This window comes from Miscanthus floridulus, unplaced genomic scaffold (genome assembly GCF_019320115.1).
Source record: "Miscanthus floridulus cultivar M001 unplaced genomic scaffold, ASM1932011v1 os_1589_2, whole genome shotgun sequence".
Taxonomy (NCBI): domain Eukaryota; kingdom Viridiplantae; phylum Streptophyta; class Magnoliopsida; order Poales; family Poaceae; genus Miscanthus; species Miscanthus floridulus.
The window spans coordinates 1-20,000 of record NW_027097798.1 but is presented as its reverse complement, the minus strand read 5'-3'; the positions used below and the strand labels follow the sequence as shown (position 1 = coordinate 20,000).

The 20,000-nt window shown below is 42.8% G+C and overlaps 3 protein-coding genes across 3 annotated transcripts; all 3 read left to right on the top strand.

Moving 5' to 3' along the window:
• The first annotated feature begins 8,536 nt into the window (after positions 1–8,536).
• Positions 8,537–10,688, top strand: LOC136534172 (ricin-like). Its single transcript, XM_066526635.1, is given in 4 exon segments — positions 8,537–8,638; positions 8,640–9,089; positions 9,091–9,789; positions 9,791–10,688. Coding segments are annotated over 4 exon segments (1,818 nt in total). The 3' UTR covers positions 10,358–10,688.
• Positions 10,689–12,866: 2,178 nt separating this feature from the next.
• On the top strand, positions 12,867–16,198 carry LOC136534171 (proteasome subunit beta type-7-A-like). Its single transcript, XM_066526634.1, has 9 exons — positions 12,867–13,062; positions 13,179–13,328; positions 14,360–14,501; positions 14,594–14,690; positions 14,767–14,836; positions 14,914–15,018; positions 15,159–15,257; positions 15,761–15,851; positions 15,934–16,198. The coding sequence occupies exons 2-9, from the start codon at positions 13,188–13,190 to the stop codon at positions 16,008–16,010; spliced, it is 822 nt and encodes a 273-aa protein (XP_066382731.1). The 5' UTR covers positions 12,867–13,062; positions 13,179–13,187; the 3' UTR covers positions 16,011–16,198.
• On the top strand, positions 16,122–19,984 carry LOC136534173 (2-oxoglutarate-dependent dioxygenase 11-like). The gene is made up of 4 exons (XM_066526636.1): positions 16,122–16,153; positions 16,249–16,525; positions 16,944–17,191; positions 18,287–19,984. The coding sequence occupies exons 1-4, from the start codon at positions 16,122–16,124 to the stop codon at positions 18,612–18,614; spliced, it is 885 nt and encodes a 294-aa protein (XP_066382733.1). The 3' UTR covers positions 18,615–19,984.
• The last annotated feature ends 16 nt before the right edge of the window (positions 19,985–20,000 follow it).

Here is a 20,000-nt window from a genome sequence, read left to right as displayed (position 1 = left end):
CGGTTTTTCATTTTTCTAGGGAATTAGTAAATGTTAATTCAATTTAGTTTTGAGCTGATCTTTGTAAAATTATAGTAAATTTTGTAGGTGTCCAAAAATAGTGAAACAAAATTTATTAGGTTCACAAAAATATTGTCTATCTGTTGGTGTAGTTAGTTTACCATTATCTATGATAATGATAGGTTCATTAATTCATTTAGGAAAGCTTAGTATTATTTAGCTTAATATTTGTAGGAATTTTTGTGGTAAATCGGTGATAGCTTTAGCCATGAAATTTTTACAGTGGTTCATTTGATTATTATGTGCTCACAGTAATTTTTATAGCCCTAGAGTAGGTTGATGAATAGCATAGCTAGTACCCCTTGTTTTATCATATGTAGAGTAAATCGATATTAGGAATAGGGATGCCTTTAGTTGCTAAGATGATGCATGCAATGTTTCATACCTAGTTAGTGGTAATAATAGGTAACTTAGCATCTTAATTGGTAGAGCTAGCTTAGTAGCTGATAAATGTATTTTATTTTAAGAATTGTTGTTGCCACTATTATTAAGTGTTGCATCATCATTTCATGCATGTAGATAACGAGTTGGTAGAGTTCATGTCTACGGACGAACAGAACTATGAGGAGGAGATTCTCGTACAGGAGGGAGCCCCGGAGCCATTAGTTGCTGACTTTGTTGACACCCTGCCTACCCAAGGCAAGCCCCGATGCATAACCTTTATTTTTGAATGATCACTGAATATATATATATGATGTGCATTTACGTATAGGTATTTTATAGAAACAACATGCATAGATAAACTTACCTATGAGTTCTACTAGTATAGGTTGAGTAGCTGCTACGCTCAGGATTTCGGTAGCATGAGTAACCTATCGTTACTCATAATAGGTGATAAGAGGTTGCTCATGATAAAATGGTGGAAAGGAAACTGGAGACCAGGCAGGGATATGGTTTGGATATTGGTGGATATAAGAGGTTGTGTCCTACGGCCAACAGGGCATAGCTTGGTTACACTTTTTCCCTATCTGTGTCGGTTAAGGACCGATCATTGCATTCGATTCTAGGCAAGTCACAGACTTATTATTCTGAGCACATACCTGTGTATGGGCGCAGAGAAGGCTTGTTGCTCTCTTGTCATGGGTTCCGGTTCTTTCCGGACTGACTGATTGGAGGCAGGGATGGTGGAGATCTAAGCACCGCACTGAGTCCAAGACTCAGGAGCGGGGGCTTGGAGTCTAAGTTTGGATGAGGACCTGGACCCCATGATAGGAGAGTGGTGGGTTGGTCCTACTTCTGCCTAGGGTACAAGCGAGGCGTGTGTTTTGGGGTACCTAGCTGGGCACATTGATTCATGAATCACCGACATTCTGGTACGGCTTGTCTACAGTCTAGCACCGTAGTAAGAACTAAAAGATGAAAGGTGATGAAATGGAACTGTTTGTTTAACTCTTGCTTGAAAGTAGAACAGATGGTTACGTAGAATGGCTAGATAATGAAATAATTATGACTGCCAATAATAACATAAATAAGAATTCACTATTAGTATTGCTTTCTATAAAAAAGAACCCAAAAAACCATAAAGTTTATCATATCCCTTGTAGTCAGGAAATTATTCCCACTAGTCGGATAAGTCTTGCGAGTACATTGTGTACTCATGGTTTATTTACCCCTATTGTAGGTGCAGCTTGAGGAGTAGCCGTTGTATAAAGGATTCTTCTGGTGGGCACAGACGGATCCTTGTTTATTATCGATAGATGTTTATTTTCATTCCGCTATTTAATGTTCCACACTCTGAATTTGGTAATGTAATAATACATTTCTAAGAACTCTGGATGTATGAAATGGACTAAAGTATTATAACTCGTTCTCATTATTGGATCCTTGGAAAAAATGTGGATTATTCGGGCTCTCCTTTGGGGTGTGCTCGACGAAACTCGCCCAATGTAGCTCGCTCTCGGGGTGCTTAGTGTCAGTGGAAGACAAGCGTCTCCATAAGTACGTTATTTCGGACAGTTCTGCCACACGTGAAGGCAGTGGTGGGGGACATTGTCAGGGGGCGACCGACCCCTATGGGGCGGGCGACCCCTTGTCGGTGCCTCACTGTCTCTCCTTGCTTAGGCGGTGACATGCCTCCATGCTGAGGTGGTGTAGCTCGGTCCTCACGCCAAAGAATAGCTCCAAGCACCGCCTTACTCTCTGTATAAATAGAGGGGTAGAGCTCCCCTCTATAACACACATCAAGAGAGCAAAATAGAGAGGAAGAGCTTCATTCTACTTTATCTTTAGCTAGAATAAGAGTGGGAGTGAGTGAGGAAAGAGTTGGAGAAGTGCCGGCGCTATCGGCAACCTCCCTTAGTGTGCTCGCTACACTTAGCGGAAGAGTGTCGGAGCTAGCAACATCTCCATTTGTACCTCTACGATCGTCTTACTATTTGGAGTAAGAAGTTCGTGTTTAACTTTAGCATTTATTTCTTAAGAAAGCTACCTTTGTGCATTATGAACTTGCGGGTTCATCATCTGTCCTTGTCGCGGGTACTCTAGTAGAAGGGCCCTGATAGAGACGGATAACCCTTACATGCGCACTAGAGTAATAGTCAATAGGGTAGACATGGTGTCTAGGCTAGAGCTATCTTCGTTTGCTTCGTTCCCCATGATTGAGGGATAGAAGGCAGGTGGTGATAGCCTTGTATGTCCCTTGTAATCCCCCACGTCCAGGTTCGACGTAGAGCTACAGGCGATATCGCTTGGCAGACTAGGTGTACGTCGGTGCCCAAAGTAAGTCTATAGTGTCAAAGTTAACTCCGCTTAAGATATCTACCCTTAGAACAACCTCACTACCCAAGCTACATTTCACTTGTTTTCTTTAGGTAAACTAGCTAAGAGACTTACACACCCATTCCTTTGGGAAAATACCATACCCTAAATACTTTCGGGTGAAGTTCTACATCAGTGTATCCGTGCGCTTGCGGATTCCTCTACTTAAGCTAAGAAACACCAACAACCTCCAAAGCCTAGGAGCTCCAAAAGCAATCTAAAGGACCTTGTGGTAGGCAATGAGAAGGCAAAGAGTGCCTCTAAGAGTGTAACTATTGAGAAGCCGAAGAGTAGCACTACTGTAGAAAAGAGTGCTTCAAAGAAGACTGTGGCAGCGCCAAAGCCAGCGCCGAAGCTAGCTAAGTCCACAACTCCTCCAGCTAACCTACCCACACAGCCTAGAGCAGCCAAGAGTGACAACAAACTAGAGCAGTAGGTGGGTGCCAAGCAGTAGGTGGAGAAACCCACCAAATCATCTAAGACTACCCCTGGGGGTTCTGTATGGACACAGGCCAATGCCAAGTTCAAATTTGGAGAGTCATTCTTATCAGAAGCAGAGCTTGAGAAGGCAGGACCTAGGTGTGTTGCTCTTCATGCTAGGTACATGAAAGAATGTGAAGAGCAGAGGAAAGCCGGGATGGTTGCTATGATCAAGCGCCAGCTTTTTTTGCGTGATGCAGAATCTGAGCCTTTCATTGTGTGATTAGATGACTTGTTTGACCTCTTCAAACTTGATGGATTGGATGTAGAATCTGAGCATGTTGCTGGAATGCATTGATCCTCTCTTGTTGTCATATATATATACTGCTACTGTCAATTTTTTGTATTGCTGTTGTGATCTACAACAAGATGAATCTGCTGCTGTGATCTACTATGATCCTTTTGTAGACTATGGCTGGCTTATATATATTTACTAGTATTTTTGGTACAGCTGTTGTCATATATATATATATATTGGCATCCCTTGTTGTGCAGCTTCATATTAGGGATGATGGCTATACACATATGCAACTTCATCTTATGACTATCTTTCTTTGTCTTAGGAATTTGAAGTGTTGACCACTCCAATCAACATGGAGTATATTAGAGAGAAGATCGCCTTATTTATTGTGTCGCAGATCATCGACGAAAAAACGAGTTTCATTGTGCAAATGTACCAGGATGATTTGATTAGATGCTTTGGAAGAATACAAAGGCACTGTGTGAAGTGCATGTGTGTGTGTATCAACAACAACAACAACAAAGCCTTTAAGTCCCAAACAAGTTGGGGTAGGCTAGAGTTGAAACCCATCAGAAGCATCAAGGTTTAGGCCGTGAATAGCTGTCTTCCAAGCACTCCTATCTAAGGGCTAAGTCTTTAGGTATATTTCATCCTTTCAAGTCTCCTTTTATTGCCTCTAACCCAAGTCACTTCGGTCTTTCTCTGCCTCTCTTCACGTTACTATCCTGACTTAGGATTTCACTACGCACCGGTGCATCTAGAGGTCTCCGTTTGCACATGTCCAACCATCTCAACCGGTGTTGGATAAACTTTTCTTCAATTGGCGCTACCCCTAATCTCTCACGTATATCATCGTTCTGAACTCGATCCCTTCTTATATGACCGCAAATCCAACGCAACATATGCATTTCCGCGACACTTAGCCGTTGAACATGTCGTCTTTTCGTAGGCCAACATTCTGCACCATACAACATAGTAGGTCTAATCGCCGTCCTATAAAACTTGCATTTTAGCTTCTGTGGTACCCTTTTATCACATAGGACACCAGACGCTTGCCGCCACTTCATCCACCCTGCTTTGATTCTATGGCTAACATCTTCATCAATATCCCCGTCCCTCTGTAGCATTGATCCTAAATATCGAAAGGTATCCTTCCTAGGCACTACTTGACCTTCCAAACTAACATCTTTCTTCTCCCGAGTAGTAGTGCCGAAGTCACATCTCATATACTCAGTTTTAGTTCTACTAAGTCTAAAACCTTTGAACTCCAAAGTCTCCCGCCATAACTCCAGTTTCTGATTCACTCCTGTTCGGCTTTCATCAACTAGCGCTACATCGTCCGCAAAAAGCATACACCAAGGGATGTCCCCTTTTATATCCCTTGTGACATCATCCATCACTAAAGCAAACAAATAAGGGCTCAAAGCTGACCCTTGATGTAGTCCTATCCTAATCGAAAAGTCATTCGTGTCTCCATCACTTGTTCGAACTCTAGTCACAACATATATATATATATATATATATATATATATATATTATATATATATATTATATATATATATATATATATAGGGGAGAGGCTAATTCAGTAGCCGGCTACAAAATAAGTTATTCTGTAGCCACCTCTATTTACTATAATTTTATATACTAATTTACCATAATGTCAATACATATTACGATAGTTGGGTTACTATAACACATGGGGATATTTACCATAATGTTATATTAAACCACTTAGTAAGGAGTTACTATAATCTCGTAAATTAACATAGTAATTATCATAACTCAAAGTGGCTACAGAATAAGTTATTCTGTAGCCAGCTACAGGATAGTAGTTATATATATATATATGTTGATTTGATCTGTCCTGGCTGCTGCTGTGCTCATGAGTTTGGTGCTGTGAGATCTAATTGGAGATACATGTGAATATTACCTGGTGATATGTGTTGTGTGTGATGAACAATCATATCTGTCATCTGTGTGATGAACAACTGTGATATGTGTATATATATATATATATGTTATTTATGTGAGATCTATGTATATATATATATATCTGTGTATATGTATTGTAGGTTACAGACGTGTCTGTAGTATTTTTCTTACTACAAACGCGTCTGTAGCCTAGACCTATCTGTAGTAAGAAAAATACTACAGACGTGTTTATAAATGTCGTCTGTAGTAGGATCCTTGCTACAGACGCACACGCGTCTACACTATGGTTCTCACTATAGATGTATTTATAAATGTCGTCTGTAGTACGCGTGTACTGAACACGTGTCTGCCCTATGGTTCTTGGCACAAACGCATCTTAATCTTATCATAGACGTGTTCTGGTAACACGCGTCGCATGTAAGGGCTTACTGCAGACGCGTGTTGACACCCACTAGTCTCTGATAAGGGCTTTGTCACAGACACGTGTTCGTTTCGTCACAATCGCATGTTTATAACGTGTGTCCGTAGTATTTTCCTAATGCAGACATGTTTTTGCGCATCTGTAATAAGCCTTATTACATGTGTGTCATGGTAGGCATGCCAAGGCGCATCAGTGATGTGCCTGAACACACGTCTATGATGTGCTTTTCTTATACAGTGATGACTAGAGAGGGTTTACCGGTACAATTTTTTGATAGACAACAATAATAGATCACATATAGTGTATGTAGGAGAGAGAGTAGGTACGTGCGGACCGGTGGAAGCTCTTTTCTCCGCTCGTTTTGGCTCCAGAGGCCGTACTGTGCGGTGCGCTGAAAATTGAACGTCCGATCACTTTGTAGAGATAAATTAGTCTACATTTAATATTTTATACATATGTCTAAATATTAGATTTGATAAGAATTTTAGGAGGTGTCTAAATAACCCAACAGGGCCTTAGTTCTGCAGTTAGTACAGAGTTTTTACCGGCTAGCTAGACTAGAGGGAGTACTCTTCATACAGTAATCTGCTCTGTCACCAGATATGATTCAGCTGACAATCACTCATGTAGCACATGGCTAGTCCCTGGTTTAGATTGAGGCTAGAAATTAGTATTTGGTACTGTAGCATTTTCGTTTGTATTTGATAATTATTGTCTAATCATGGTCTAACTAGGCTCAAAAGATTCGTCTTGTAATTTACGATCAAACCGTGTAATTAGTTATTTTTTTATCTATATTTAATACTCGTATGTGTCAAAGATTTGATGTGACGAAGAGAGAGTACAAAAACTTGTAATCTAAACCAGGGCCCAGGCACAGCGACGAGACTGACCTCTGATGCCGTGTCACCCTACTCTATGATGTGCGTGTGGACGCGCGGGACTGCCCACACGTACGACCGTCGTGTTTCTCGCCGGCCGGGAATCGTCGTGTTCCTCCACACCCATATGCAGCAGCTGCAGCTTTTCTCAAGGCTATCGACGTGGAGGTGCACGGCATGGGCCCACCTCGATGTGGGGCAAGGCAAAGAGACGCGGCCTCTGGCAAGCGCCACTGCCCCCGTTCGCAGCTATAAAAAAGGGAGGAGATGGCAATGGACGATCCATCCATCCCCAATCAAACTTTCATCAGGACTCTTCTGTAGATATAAAAAATATTCGCATCGCCGGCGCTTTGGTATCTGGATCCTCCAGGCAGCAAGCGGTATTAGTCCTCTGAATTCTCCTTTTAGGGCACTAATCCTCTCTGATTCTCTGAAGCACTACTCATCTTTTCCTGTCCAGTGGCTGCTGCCTACTGGCTCTGCTCCCCTCCAATATTTATAAATTCATTAAATCAACCGTGAACGCATGCTAGCTAAGTGAAAATAGCACAATACTGTTGCCTCGTCGAATGTTAGTCACTACACTGCCCTTGCCGGTCTTTATGAAATTTGACTGTCTTTTATTAGAATTACTAAGTAGTAGCAAAGATGTTGGATCTTACTGAATCTGACTCCGTATCCATGAGGTGCTTCACTGTTACTTAAATATAGGAGTACCTTGCACAACAGTGATAATAATATTAATAATACTTACTACAGTTAAAAATAAACAAGTCCTTATGGCCATCTTCAATTCAGTGTATCAGAAATATGTGTATATAAGCACTTCAACACTTTCTCAAGGTATTTTTGTTATGACCACTCTTCATATTTTACCCTTCTTGTTTGCATCGCTTTTTGGTGAGCTATAGCTAGTTTTAGCATGCATGCTCAATTTATCGACTTGTTGCTTCATCCATGCATGTGTCCAGGCTAACACCAGTTATATTTAATGTTTGGAGGAAGTATTATAATATTGTGAATTTACTTTTGAGACAAAAATCTTCACGCGCCCATACTCTGTCTAAAGTTATGGTATTTGGCTAGCTAGGACAACCAAAAAAAACTTCTATGGTAAAGGGGAATCTGTTGTGAGTGAGCTTTAATGGTCTTCTTACAATTTGAAAGGAAACATCTACTTTATATATTAATATAAACCAACCTGTTCTTCAAGAGATATTTAGTTCTTCAAAATATGGGCTTTTTCCTCTGGATTTTAGGATTCTAAATGGAAAAGCATTTCGTGCCATCGTTGTAGAGGTTCCAACAGATATATAGCACAAATGACAATAAATTGATAAATTGAGAGATATACAAAATGTACCAACATTTAACACCTGCAATACAACCAAAACGTGTATACCTCACATTGACTAACTACTTAGAAAATTATAATATGCAACGAAAATGTATTCATGGTGATCTAGTGATTATTGCCCCATTCATCTCAAAATATAAAGATTTCTAGTTTGTCCTATCTGAAACATTTTTTTAGTTGACCAAGTTTATTGGAAAAAAAACATTAACAATATTTATGATATCAATTGAGCACAACTATATACATTACGAAATCATTTCCACAATAAAAAAGCTTATATTTTGAGACAGAGGAACCGTTGATTTATTTTGCTATTGTTATGTTTATTAACATCATAAATACTTGAGACATATGCATGTACTAAGGCACTAAGCTATTGATCATATATATATTTGATATAGATGAAAGGAGGGACGCAACCAATCATCCTGATGGTGAGCCTGGTAGTAGTACCATGGCTCTGTGTCGCTTCTTCGGCAGCTGCTCTGCTACCGGCACTAGCCATCTGAAAACGTCGTCGATGCAGCAGCAGCAGCAGCTCTGAAAGTAAAAGCAGAGTACATAATAAAAGTGAATTTCAGCACCGCGTCGGCGAACCCCGACAAGTACAAGACCTTCATCGCTTCTGTTCGTGCTGGCCTGGTGAGCACAGCCGAGCGCAACAACAACAGCAGCGGGATCCCTGTGCTGGTAAGCCAAGACGATCCGCTCGCGCTGGAAGCGTCCCTAAACATCACTCTGGTGAACAAGGCAGGGCGTTCCGTGAGCTTGAAGATGGACGTCTCCGGAGCCTACTTCGTGGGTTACGAAGCAGGGAACTACTCGTGCCTCCTCAAGAGATCAGGTTCAGGCCGCACATTGTCATCGGTAACCTGTTACCGGAACTTGTATCCATGGGGAGGTCCTCCGACCGTCACTGTCGACGACGACCCTGCAGTCGCGGCATGGCGAGTTGGAAGATCTCGACCAGGCTATCTCGTCGCTGTTCCTGTTCCCGACAGGCGACGCGACGAAAGAGGACCTGAGCCGGGGCCTCGCCGCCTGCGACGTGATGATCGCGAGCGCGGCGACGTTCCCGTACGTCGAGCGGCGGATGAGCGCCGGCATGTGGGACGGTAACGGCGTGTCCAACGACGGGAGCCTTCGCGGGCTTCAGGAGAGCTGGCCGGAGCTCTCCGCCGCCGTCCAGGAGTCCTACCAGGGCGCCTTCGCCGCTCCGGTGCATGTTCAGCGGAGCAACGGCAAGTGGACGCAGGTGGACAACGTGCGTCGAGCCGTCCCCCTCGTGTCCTTCCTGGAGCACCACAAAAGCTGCAAGAAGACGACGCGGGAGGCGGTGGGCCAGCGTCTTCCCTTGCTCATAAGGTCCGTCGTGCAAGAGCCGGATGAGGAGGACATGCAGCTGGGCGGCGCGGCGGCGTGCGGCCAGGCCGAGCCGACGGTGCGCCTCGTCGGCCTGGAAGGGAGGTGCGTGGACGTGCCCTACGGCTACTACTACAACGGCAAGCAGGTGCAGCTGTGGAGCTGCAAGTCCAACGGCGACGTGAACCAACTGTGGACGCTGAAGCGGGACGGCACCATCCGGTCCAACGGCAAGTGCCTGGCCAGCAGCGGCGACGCGGCGGGCTCCCGCGTGGTGATCGACGACTGCCCAGCGCGTCCCGACGGGCCGCGTCGTCTGGGAGGTGCGCGCGGACGGCACCGTCGCGCTCAAGGGGTCCTCCCGCGGCGGCGGCCTGGTGCTGGCCGTCACCTCGTCGAGGCTCTTCGCGGGGCTCACGGTGCGACGGGACGACCGCGGGACGGGGCAGTCGTGGACGCCGACCAACGACACCGCGCCCCTGGACGCCGCCATCGTCGGGTTCCGCGACCTCTGCCTGCAGGTGGACTATGCGGGGGCGGTGTCCGTCGCCGCCTGCGGCCGCGACGGCGTGCAGTGGTCGCTCTACCCCGACGGCTCCATCCGCCCGCCCGCGTGGCTGCTCCTTCAGTGGCAGTGCCTGGCCGCTGATGCCAGCGGGCGTGTGAGGGTGAAATACTGCGACGGGGCTGGATCGGCTTGCCAGCGCTGGGTGTTCCACAACGACGGCACCATCTTCAACACCGGCGCCGGGATGGTCTTGGACGTCGTCAGGCCATCGAAGTCGAAGGGCCAGGTCGTCGTGTCGAAGCCCGCCACTGGGAGCCCCACTCCCACCCAGAAGTGGGCGCTCATGCTGTGATCCTTGTCCATCTATCGGTCATGCATGCATGTGGGGGCAGTACTGCAACGGCAGTGGATTACAGGACTAGACCCACGTGTTTTGTGTGTATCTGTCACGAGTCGCGAGTTGTTGGGTTGTTCTTCTCAGCAGGAAGAAAGCGCTAGTTCACCAGTACAATAATGCATGCATGCATGCTTGCTATGCTACTAGTAGTGCTCCAATAAAGCCTAGCTCTGTGTGTGTACCGTTGCCTGCAGCGCGCTGTTGCAGTGCTGTAGAATAATTGTACCCTAGTAAAATCTGTTTTCAGTTTATTTACCATGCCGAAAAGTACCTCTTCCGATTCTAATGCCATGTTCGCTAACTTATCAATACTACTTTGAGCAAATGAATGAACGGTGTTTTTCTCTCACAACAAATCGACATCAGCAGCCAAATTTCAGCGAGCCGAACAGAGCATCTATGTGGTGGGAATTCTCAACGTGTTTGGATGTATCTTATATACCACGCTTTCTAGAGTGCAGATGCCTGAAAACGCAGAACCAAAAGCACCTGACAATTGAATGAAAGAAATCAAGGACGAAGAAGTTCCAAATACATCTGATTTAGATTCAATGAATAAAGAATTATTGTCTGATTAGATGCAAAATTTTAGACACCTGAAATATAGTAGGTCTCATCCTATACACTCTCAAAGACAAGAGAATCGGACTTCTGTTGTCACTATATATAGGGTACCGTGCCCCGGTGCTGGAACAAGGAATGAGGTAGTGGAGGTGATGCAATAGAAATCAGGACATTTCTAGCGAGCAAGCACTCTCAAAAATAGGAATCCGACTTCTGTTGGGTACTAATCGACCAATGTGTATGCCCAGTCCAAGATGACCTCAAGGAATTCAGTGTGTATGACCATTGTGAGAGAAAGAGGTGAGAAATCTACTGGTAACGTGAATTCAGTGTTGATGCAATTATACTGTAACGAGAAATAATTTATCTCTGAAAATAATCAATTAACTGAGGCCGTTGGCTTATGGTGCCCATCTCGGTTAATCCATTAACGAAACCGCTTCGGTTAATCATGAATTAACTGAGGCGGACGCTGGGCCAGCTGCCCGACCACCCAATAATGGAGGCGGGCAACCAGCACGCTCGCCTCTGAGCCCCAAAACCAAACGTCTAAGTTTTTCTGTAGTAGGAAACGACACAAGGGTTGCATTGACAGAGACCACACACATGACAGATTGGCCCTGACCACTTTAACAAGACACGGGGCAAGATGGCGAGCAAGCATTATGGGTGTGTTTACTTCTCGATCACCCTTAGGAACACACCTAGGCCAGGCAACCGATGCCAAGCCTGTGGTCAGATGCACATGTCTGGATGTGGCTCCCAGCGAGAACTGTTTTGGTTGTCTTCTTGAAGCCTGCATTGTATATGGAAACCAGACCCTTGCTGGACAGGCTATGGTGGTGTAAGGTATTCTTTGCCTAGTTGACAAGAGATAATATTTGATTGCCCATATAAAATTGTTCCATATATAATAAAAACATATAAACAAGTAATTTTATAATATTTAACTTGTGTAACTACGCTCTAATAGTCTCAACTTTACCTCTAATATCTTAACCTATTTTAAAATACACTGATATCACTTAATATACATTAATCATATGTTAATTGCATCCGGGGAGCCAGGTCCAGACCCTATGCAAACAACCAAACAGCTGAAGTTGCATATCTAAAGCTTGGTTTTGGTATATACGGCAACCAAACAGGCTAGCAATGAGCCCTTGTTCATGCCGCTGAGCGATCTACTACCTCTGCTCTGTGTTAAAAAGAATGCAACTATGATATGCGTGCTAGTTAAAGTACTTCACGTCTGATCAAGTTTCTAGTAAATAGTATTCACATTTATAGCTTCAAATCAATTTATTATAAAAATACATTTCGTAATTAATCTAATGATGTTAATTTGATATTATAGATGTTTATAATTTTTCATCTATAATTGATCAAACTTGATATACTAAAACATGACACTATTCTAGAATTGCATTCTTTTGGAGATGTATATAGTATTTTAATTACTTAGGGCAGTCCCAATGCTAGAAACTGCCCTTAGTTTCTATATCTATTAATTCCCATTGACACTACAGGTAGAAACTATGGTTTTAATGGGTAGTTTCTACAGAATAATTTTTTATCCAATCATATACATTATCTCTTCATTCTCTACCGATCACATCCCTTCATGTATTGGTTCTTGTATAGACATGATTTCTAACTTAGACCTACTTTCTATGTTTTTCTCTCTCTCTTCAATAACTACCTTGCCGCGTCAGCAAAAACGCTTAGGTGGCAGTACAATTAATGTTCATAGAAACTATGATGGATTCTGTATCAGGAGTGCCCTTACTAATATATTCGTTTTAGTAGTTTATATGTTTTTTTCTTGTAAAAAATGTTTTTCATTAGTTCTTCTCGAAATCATTTGTTTTTCAGCCTGCTATTTTTTTTCCTGCTATTGTGGTTCCTCTCCTTCCTCCGAGTTGGCTGAGCCGAGTCCGAGAACGAGTATTCACCCGCGCCGCCTGGGCGATTCGCGCCGGCATCGGACTACGTCGACATCTCCTCGCCTCCCGCCGCTCTCCCCAGCCTCGTATCCGACCTCAGGTCAGGAACGCCGCGCGCCCCCCTCACCTAGCTGCGACGAGCATCACCAGGTACCCCCAGAACCCTAATCCAAGCGATTTTTGTTTGGATCTCACCCGCTCCGCTCCGCTCCTTCCCGTGGCGATTCGCCGTGGCCTTGACCCGTGGCGGTGCCTTTGTGGTGCAGGAAGGAAGGATGACGGACTCCATGGATCTCCCGGCCAAGGGCGGGTTCAGCTTCGACCTGTGCCGGCGCAACAACATGCTGGAGAAGAACGGGCTCAAGCTCCCGGGATTCAGGAAGACTGGAACAACCATCGTCGGCCTCGTCTTTCAGGTGCGGCCGCCTACACTTGTTGTGTTGCCTGCCTTTTGGTATTCCGGTAATTACTGTATCTTCTGCTGGTTCAGCGGTACCCGTTTCTGAGAATTTAGTAGGCATGAACCTTTTGTTGCTGCCGTTTGTTCATGTTAGCTAGTTCATGTTAGTTTGGTTTGGGAATCGCTTTTTAGGGTGCCGAGCAGATCAATTGAGCCTAGAAAAAAAAATCTGTCTGATATCAATCACTTGCATACCAATCTGTTCCACGTGCCCGCATTGGTGCTACGTGCTGATGATGCAAATCAGTGAAATGTTCTGCGCAAACCACCCTCAGGGGTGAAAGCCCCCTTTCTTTCATTATGTTGGATTCCATTGTATTAGCTTAGGGGGAAGGTTGTACATACAACCTTTTCCATCCTGGTGAAATACTCTACATTTGATTCTCTGGCAAATCCTACTTCATTGAATCCTGTTTTGCATCAACTTGTGATTGCATAAATCCAATGCATGATAGTAATTTTGCCTTAACAATTATTTAACTGCTTTTACTATGCGTACCGTTGCTCTTAGCCAGTCCTAATAGATGAAATACCTTTTGGTATTTAGCAATTTACCATGTCTGCGAATTTTGTAGGCATCAGCCTAGTGCTGATGTTTCTTAATGTTAGTTAGGTTTGGAAGTCTCTTTAGGGTGCCGAGCATCTCAACTAAACATTGAAAAATCTTTCTGATATCAATCGCATGCTTAACTTCCTGCCGCACATATACATAAATATTTCTTCATCCTAATGAAAAAAATATACTCTGCAAATGATTCTCTGACAAATCTTAATTGATCCTGATTTTCATCAACTTGTGATTGAATAAATCCAATGGATGATAGTAATTTTGTCATAACTTCATAATTTTTTTTTTGTATATATACACTGGTGCTCTTAGCCAATGCTAATAGATGAAAGACCTTGCATTGTGTTTGAACAGGGATTGTTTAATATGCCCATATCCATTGAGGTTACCATTTGACTAAATCATGCTTTTATATGTAGGATGGGGTTGTTCTTGGGGCAGACACAAGGGCAACTGAGGGGCCTATAGTTGCTGATAAGAATTGTGAGAAGATCCACTTTATGGCCCCAAACATTTATTGCTGTGGAGCAGGAACTGCTGCTGACACAGAGGCTGTTACAGGTAGATGACCACAACAATGAAATCTTACTGCCGTTTCAATCTCCTGTTTCTTCCGTTGAATTCCTTACTGACATTTCCTTCCTTTACTTCAGACATGGTCAGCTCGCAGCTACAGCTGCACCGTTATGCAACGGGTCGCGAATCTAGAGTCGTAACTGCTCTTACACTGCTGAAGTCACACCTCTTTAGGTGAGTTCCTCTCACAGGCACATTTAGAACTCTGTGATTGTGTCAACGTCTGACCTGCTTATGCCATTATGTTTAGGTATCAGGGCCATGTCAGTGCTGCCCTTGTTCTTGGTGGAGTGGATTGTACTGGACCACATCTTCACACTGTTAGTAACTGAGTATACCTGTTTGTTACTTGGTGTCAATATAATTTAGGGTACTTACATTAACTTTGAATGTGCAGGTTTATCCACACGGCTCCACTGATACTCTTCCTTTTGCCACGATGGGTTCTGGATCCCTTGCTGCGATGTCAGTGTTCGAGTCGAAGTACAAAGAAGGGCTCACTGTAAGTGAATCAGAGCAATAGTTCCTGCATTTAACTATGTTGGTAATATAGTATTGCCTTCTGTGGTGACTGAACTTGCATTTGATGGTGTTTCTTTTGATTTACGAAAGTTTGATATTAAATTCCTTTATATATTCTAGAGGGAAGAGGGAATACAACTGGTGTCGGATGCAATATGCGCAGGTATCTTCAATGACTTGGGTAGTGGAAGCAACGTGGATGTCTGCGTGATAACCAAGGTACGTGTTTTCTGTTTTTATTTTATAGTTCCAGGACCAAACCCTGGCCAAGTTCTATTACAAAGGAACCGAAGTAACAAGCGTTTACAAAATTTTAGAGGGAACATAGGTTTATCTCACTTACAACACCAACTGAGAAGGCCCAAGCAAACTTTTGAAGCAAATGTAGAACAAGAACTGATACCACCAGATGCATTTTCTATTTATTGACTGAAATTGACAAAACACTGCAAAATATGTATTGTTTACTTATTAGAGAATGAACTTTCAAATTATCTCCACAACATTATATTTATTGAACTTGATTTGATATATGTCACACTTGAGACATGGTTTGATTTACACTACTGAATTCTGATCACTAATTTCCACTGATGCTCATTTGAGTAAACTGTACACTGCATCTTGCATGCTACTATTTTCCATGGATGCCATTGCGCAAATTGAAAAACATGAAATACAGCCCTTTAAAGTGCTCTACTGACCAATTCCTGTATTACCAGGGGAAGACAGAATACTTGAGAAACCACCAGTTGCCGAATCCCAGAACTTATGCTAGTTCAAAGGGATATAGCTTCACCAAGGGGCAGACTGGTGAGTTCCATGCTAATGAATGTTATACAGGATATGTCATATTGAACAATGTAAAGTAAATGCATGATTCTGTTCTTTGCAGAGGTACTGTCCACAAAGATCACACCTCTCAAGCGGAAGGTTGAGGTCACTGAGGGCGGTGATGCTATGGAGGAGTGATCCTGTATGCTTGCATTCAGTCAAACAGTCATATTCTTTTTATATTATTACTTAGTGGAACAGTCATATTCAGTCAAACACTTCAAGAACAAATGTTACTACCCCCGTTCCATGTGGGCTGTCGGCACTTGGCACTCTGCGTTGTTAGGTTGTAAGAGGCTACTACGAGACAAGGAGCTATTGCAGCACTCCACCTTCATACTGATCATTTGAGGCGAAATCTGCTGTACATTATTAGCTTGGAGGCGGCTCCGAGCAGCAGCGGAAGCAGATGGTCACGGGTGGCTTCATCCCTCCCTGTCAGGAACGTGCAAGACCTCGCGGCATGTCCTGAAGAGCTGACAGCCAAGACTCTCGAAAGGTACATCCGGCCGGACATTCAAAACCATGAAGTTCTAGTTGAGAAATCCAGCGAGGTTCCCGTGATCGACCTTGACAAGCTCTTCAATCCCTGTTTTGTGGAAGAGGAGGTTGCTCGCCTCAGGTTTGCTTGCGAGGATTGGGGATTTTTTCAGGTACGTAGTTAATTTACTTGTGACAAGATGAGCCAGTAAGTATTGTTCGGTGTGGTGGGGGTTGAAGAGGGTTGAGGGGGATTAAATCCCCTACAAGTCAGAAACCCCTCTAATCCTTTTTGGGAGGGGGATTAATCAAACTAGGCCTAACTGTTGAAAACATAGCTTATGAGGCCTTCTTTGAAATACATGAATTTTTGTTTTGTGCCCACGTTCTTCTTATGAAAATGTATTGATTTTTGTTAAATTTCTCTGTGCCAAAGGAGCCCTTAATTATCTTACCTATGTCAAACTTGTTTCTGATATCATTGTTTATTCACTTCTAGCAGGGGATCCAACAATTTTTGCTCTATCTTAAATTCAAAAAGCGTGATATGAGATATTAGCCTACTAATGTCAACTTCTCCGCCTCTCACAGCTTGTAAATCATGGAATACCAGACGAGATCATCACAAATATAAGAAGTGACATTCAGAGTTTCTTCCAACTTCCTCTGAAGGTGAAGTGTGCCTATGCACAGGTTCCAGGAAGCCTTCAAGGCTATGGCCAATCGTTTGTTGCGTCAGAAGGTCAAAAACTTGACTGGTGTGACAGGTTTGCCATCATAGCCCAACCGCCTCAGGTCCGTGATATGAAATATTGGCCTACTCAACCTCATACTTTCAGGTCAGCATGTTTAAACTGCAAGGATCAAGAGAAAATATATGTACTGATCGACTGCTGAGTTTAGACATTTCTCTTTACATATAGTATGGCGCGTAATTTAACTATTTAATCATTCATGTCCTCTTGTTTTTTTTTTGGCTGTGGCCAACTGGTTATCCTATGAGCCTTAAGCTCCTAACCTTCTGAGTTAAACATAATGGTACTGCTTCTTCCCATACATTTGCATTGGCCCTCTAGGGATGACATCAACGCAAAATGAATATTGGACTAACATCAAACTTATCGGTCAACTTCATTCACTGACCACACAACCATTTAAAAGCTTTTAATTTTGATTCATGATATACATGCTGGCATTTTTATCTTAGAGTGATATATATTTATTCAATAAAACCATAGTAGGGAAGTTAAACAAGTCCCATTTTATTTTTCTTAATTCTTCAGATATTTTTTCTTTCTTAATTCTTCAGGTATTTTAAAACTTACTAAATCAATCGTTATGTTAGTTGTATCTATATGCAACTTTTTGAGCTCATACATATATTCAATGATGCACTAAAGCTACTACAAAAATTTTGGCATACATGATTTATCTAGATGTATTATTGGTCTATAAAAGTTGGCATAAAATGGGGATCTCCTAACATGGGGTCTTTGAGCATTACTGAACTCCGTGACTAGGGCTTGATCCCGAAGACCTATAATCTCTACGAAAATCAATCATCAAGCCACAAGTATTTACCCCACGTTAGCTTTGTTGAAGGGGATCGCCCGCCCTAAGTCTAGCCCTAAACAAACATAATAGAAGTTGTACATCAATATCATTGTTGTCAAATATGTTTAAATATAATCTTGAATAAAGATATAAAGAATTACTAGAGCAAAAAGATCAAGGTGACTTTTCATGACAAAATAGCATATCCTTTTATGGTTAAATACATAGGATCAAATATGCTGAAATAAGGGATGAGTCAAACTACCTACCCTCAGTTTTAATAAGAGAGACATTCACAACTTCACAATTTCCATGCACTTTAATGTGTGTCATTGAATTAAGTAGTAATAATATGCATTTATTCTTTTTTGTGATGCCAGGAAATCTATTAATGACTACTCTTCTGAGTTGATGAAAATTGTTGGTTCTGTTGTTCACTTCATTGCAAAAACATTAAATATTGATCTCAAACTGATGGATGACAAATATGTGTCTCAAGTTTTGAGGATGAATTACTACCCTCCATGCATGACCATGGCCGAAAAGGTATTGGGTTTCTCCCCACATTCAGATGCATCTTTTCTAACCCTCCTTTTAGAAATTAATTCAGTTGAAGGCCTTCAAATTAAAAGGCACAATGCATGGACCATAGTGAAACCAAATCCTAAAGCATTGCTGGTGAATGTGGGTGACTTTCTTGAGGTATGAAATCATTTTAGAAAATTATGTTTGTCAAAGATATTCTAACTAGATGATGTATTATCTTCTTAAATTACTTATGGAATTATAGGAAAACATTAACCACTATTTGATAAATATATCACAACTTAAATAAAATAATCTTATATGTACCCTTTTTTAGACATTAATGCACGTTTACTTTAAATATAAAAGGTAATGCATCTTGCAAAAACATTGTTCATGTGTGCTTGCATTTAAGTTGTGCCTACCGGTTACGTGAATGGGCCATGTTCATAAATTGTTTCTACAAATGTTTTGTCTACAACCTTGTGTTGAACTTCAAACAATGCTTCCATCACTAAAAGATCACCCTAGTGTGAAGGCGTGGGAATGGATTGAAATCCATGTCCATATCAAAGGGATACATGGCATATCCATATATGAGGATTTAAGAGACAAATCCAGTCAAGTGAAATTAAAGCTGCAGAATTTCCAATCCAATTTAGTCACCTCAAGTTTGAAGTCCATCCAAATTATCCAATTAGCCAACAGCTTTGGGTGTGTTAGGTTGCTTTCATATGGCAACACACTGAGTGGATGTAGTGACCTAAAAAGAAGAGTGTTTAGTTGGTTGCATGGGCATAAGTGTGCAGCGAGGTAGAAGGATAAGAGGATAAGGATGTCAATCACTTTATTGCAAGTGACCATCTAGAGCGAGACGTTGATGGATGTAGCACCACTGAACTCCATTCGATGCAACTAGCGCCCGGACGCCCGATTTCAGGGGCGCGTCCGACGCACCTAGTCCACGTATGTTTCGATCCCGACCGCGGCTCGTCCTCCCGCCGCGCCCCACGGGACCACCTATCCGATGCAAATAGAACGAGCGCGCCCCCGCGTCTAAAAACGAGCCCCCCCTGCGTGTGGCCCGTTCACCGCTGCGCCGTCGTGCCTCGTCGCGTCGCCATCCCCTGCACGCCCGTTGTCGTCCACGCCCATCCCCACAATGCTCCATCACCTTGCAAACACGGAGCAATGCGAGATGCAAACATCAGAATATTACTTGTTTTCAACATTAGAACAAGTCTACTGCATCAGAACAAGGCGACTGTAATAACAGAACAAAGCTGCTGCAATGCAAGATGCAAGATCAGAAAAAAAAGAGACTAATACAACAAAGAAATATTACTTGTTGCAACATCAGAACAAGGCTACTGCAACGACAGAGCAAAGCGCAATGTGAGAAAGCAACATCAGGAAAAAAGACTAATACAACAAAGAAATATTACTTGTTGCAACATCAAAACAAGGCTACTGCAATGCGAGATGCAACATCAGAAACAAAAAAAGAGACTAATGCAACAAAAAAATATTACTTGTTGAAACAGCAAAACAAGGCTACTGCAACAGAGC

What these genes read in the sequence shown, in the direction of transcription:
- LOC136534171 (XM_066526634.1), top strand. Translation starts at nt 13,188, where the DNA reads ATGACGGACTCCATGGATCTCCCGGCCAAGGGCGGGTTCAGCTTCGAC. An exon ending in CTGGACCACATCTTCACACT is followed by an intron (nt 14,837 to 14,913) that starts GTTAGTAACTGA and finishes TTGAATGTGCAG; the next exon opens with GTTTATCCACACGGCTCCAC. An exon ending in ATGTCTGCGTGATAACCAAG is followed by an intron (nt 15,258 to 15,760) that starts GTACGTGTTTTC and finishes CTGTATTACCAG; the next exon opens with GGGAAGACAGAATACTTGAG.
- LOC136534173 (XM_066526636.1), top strand. Translation starts at nt 16,122, where the DNA reads ATGTGGGCTGTCGGCACTTGGCACTCTGCGTT. An exon ending in GGCACTTGGCACTCTGCGTT is followed by an intron (nt 16,154 to 16,248) that starts GTTAGGTTGTAA and finishes GTACATTATTAG; the next exon opens with CTTGGAGGCGGCTCCGAGCA. An exon ending in ACTCAACCTCATACTTTCAG is followed by an intron (nt 17,192 to 18,286) that starts GTCAGCATGTTT and finishes TTGTGATGCCAG; the next exon opens with GAAATCTATTAATGACTACT.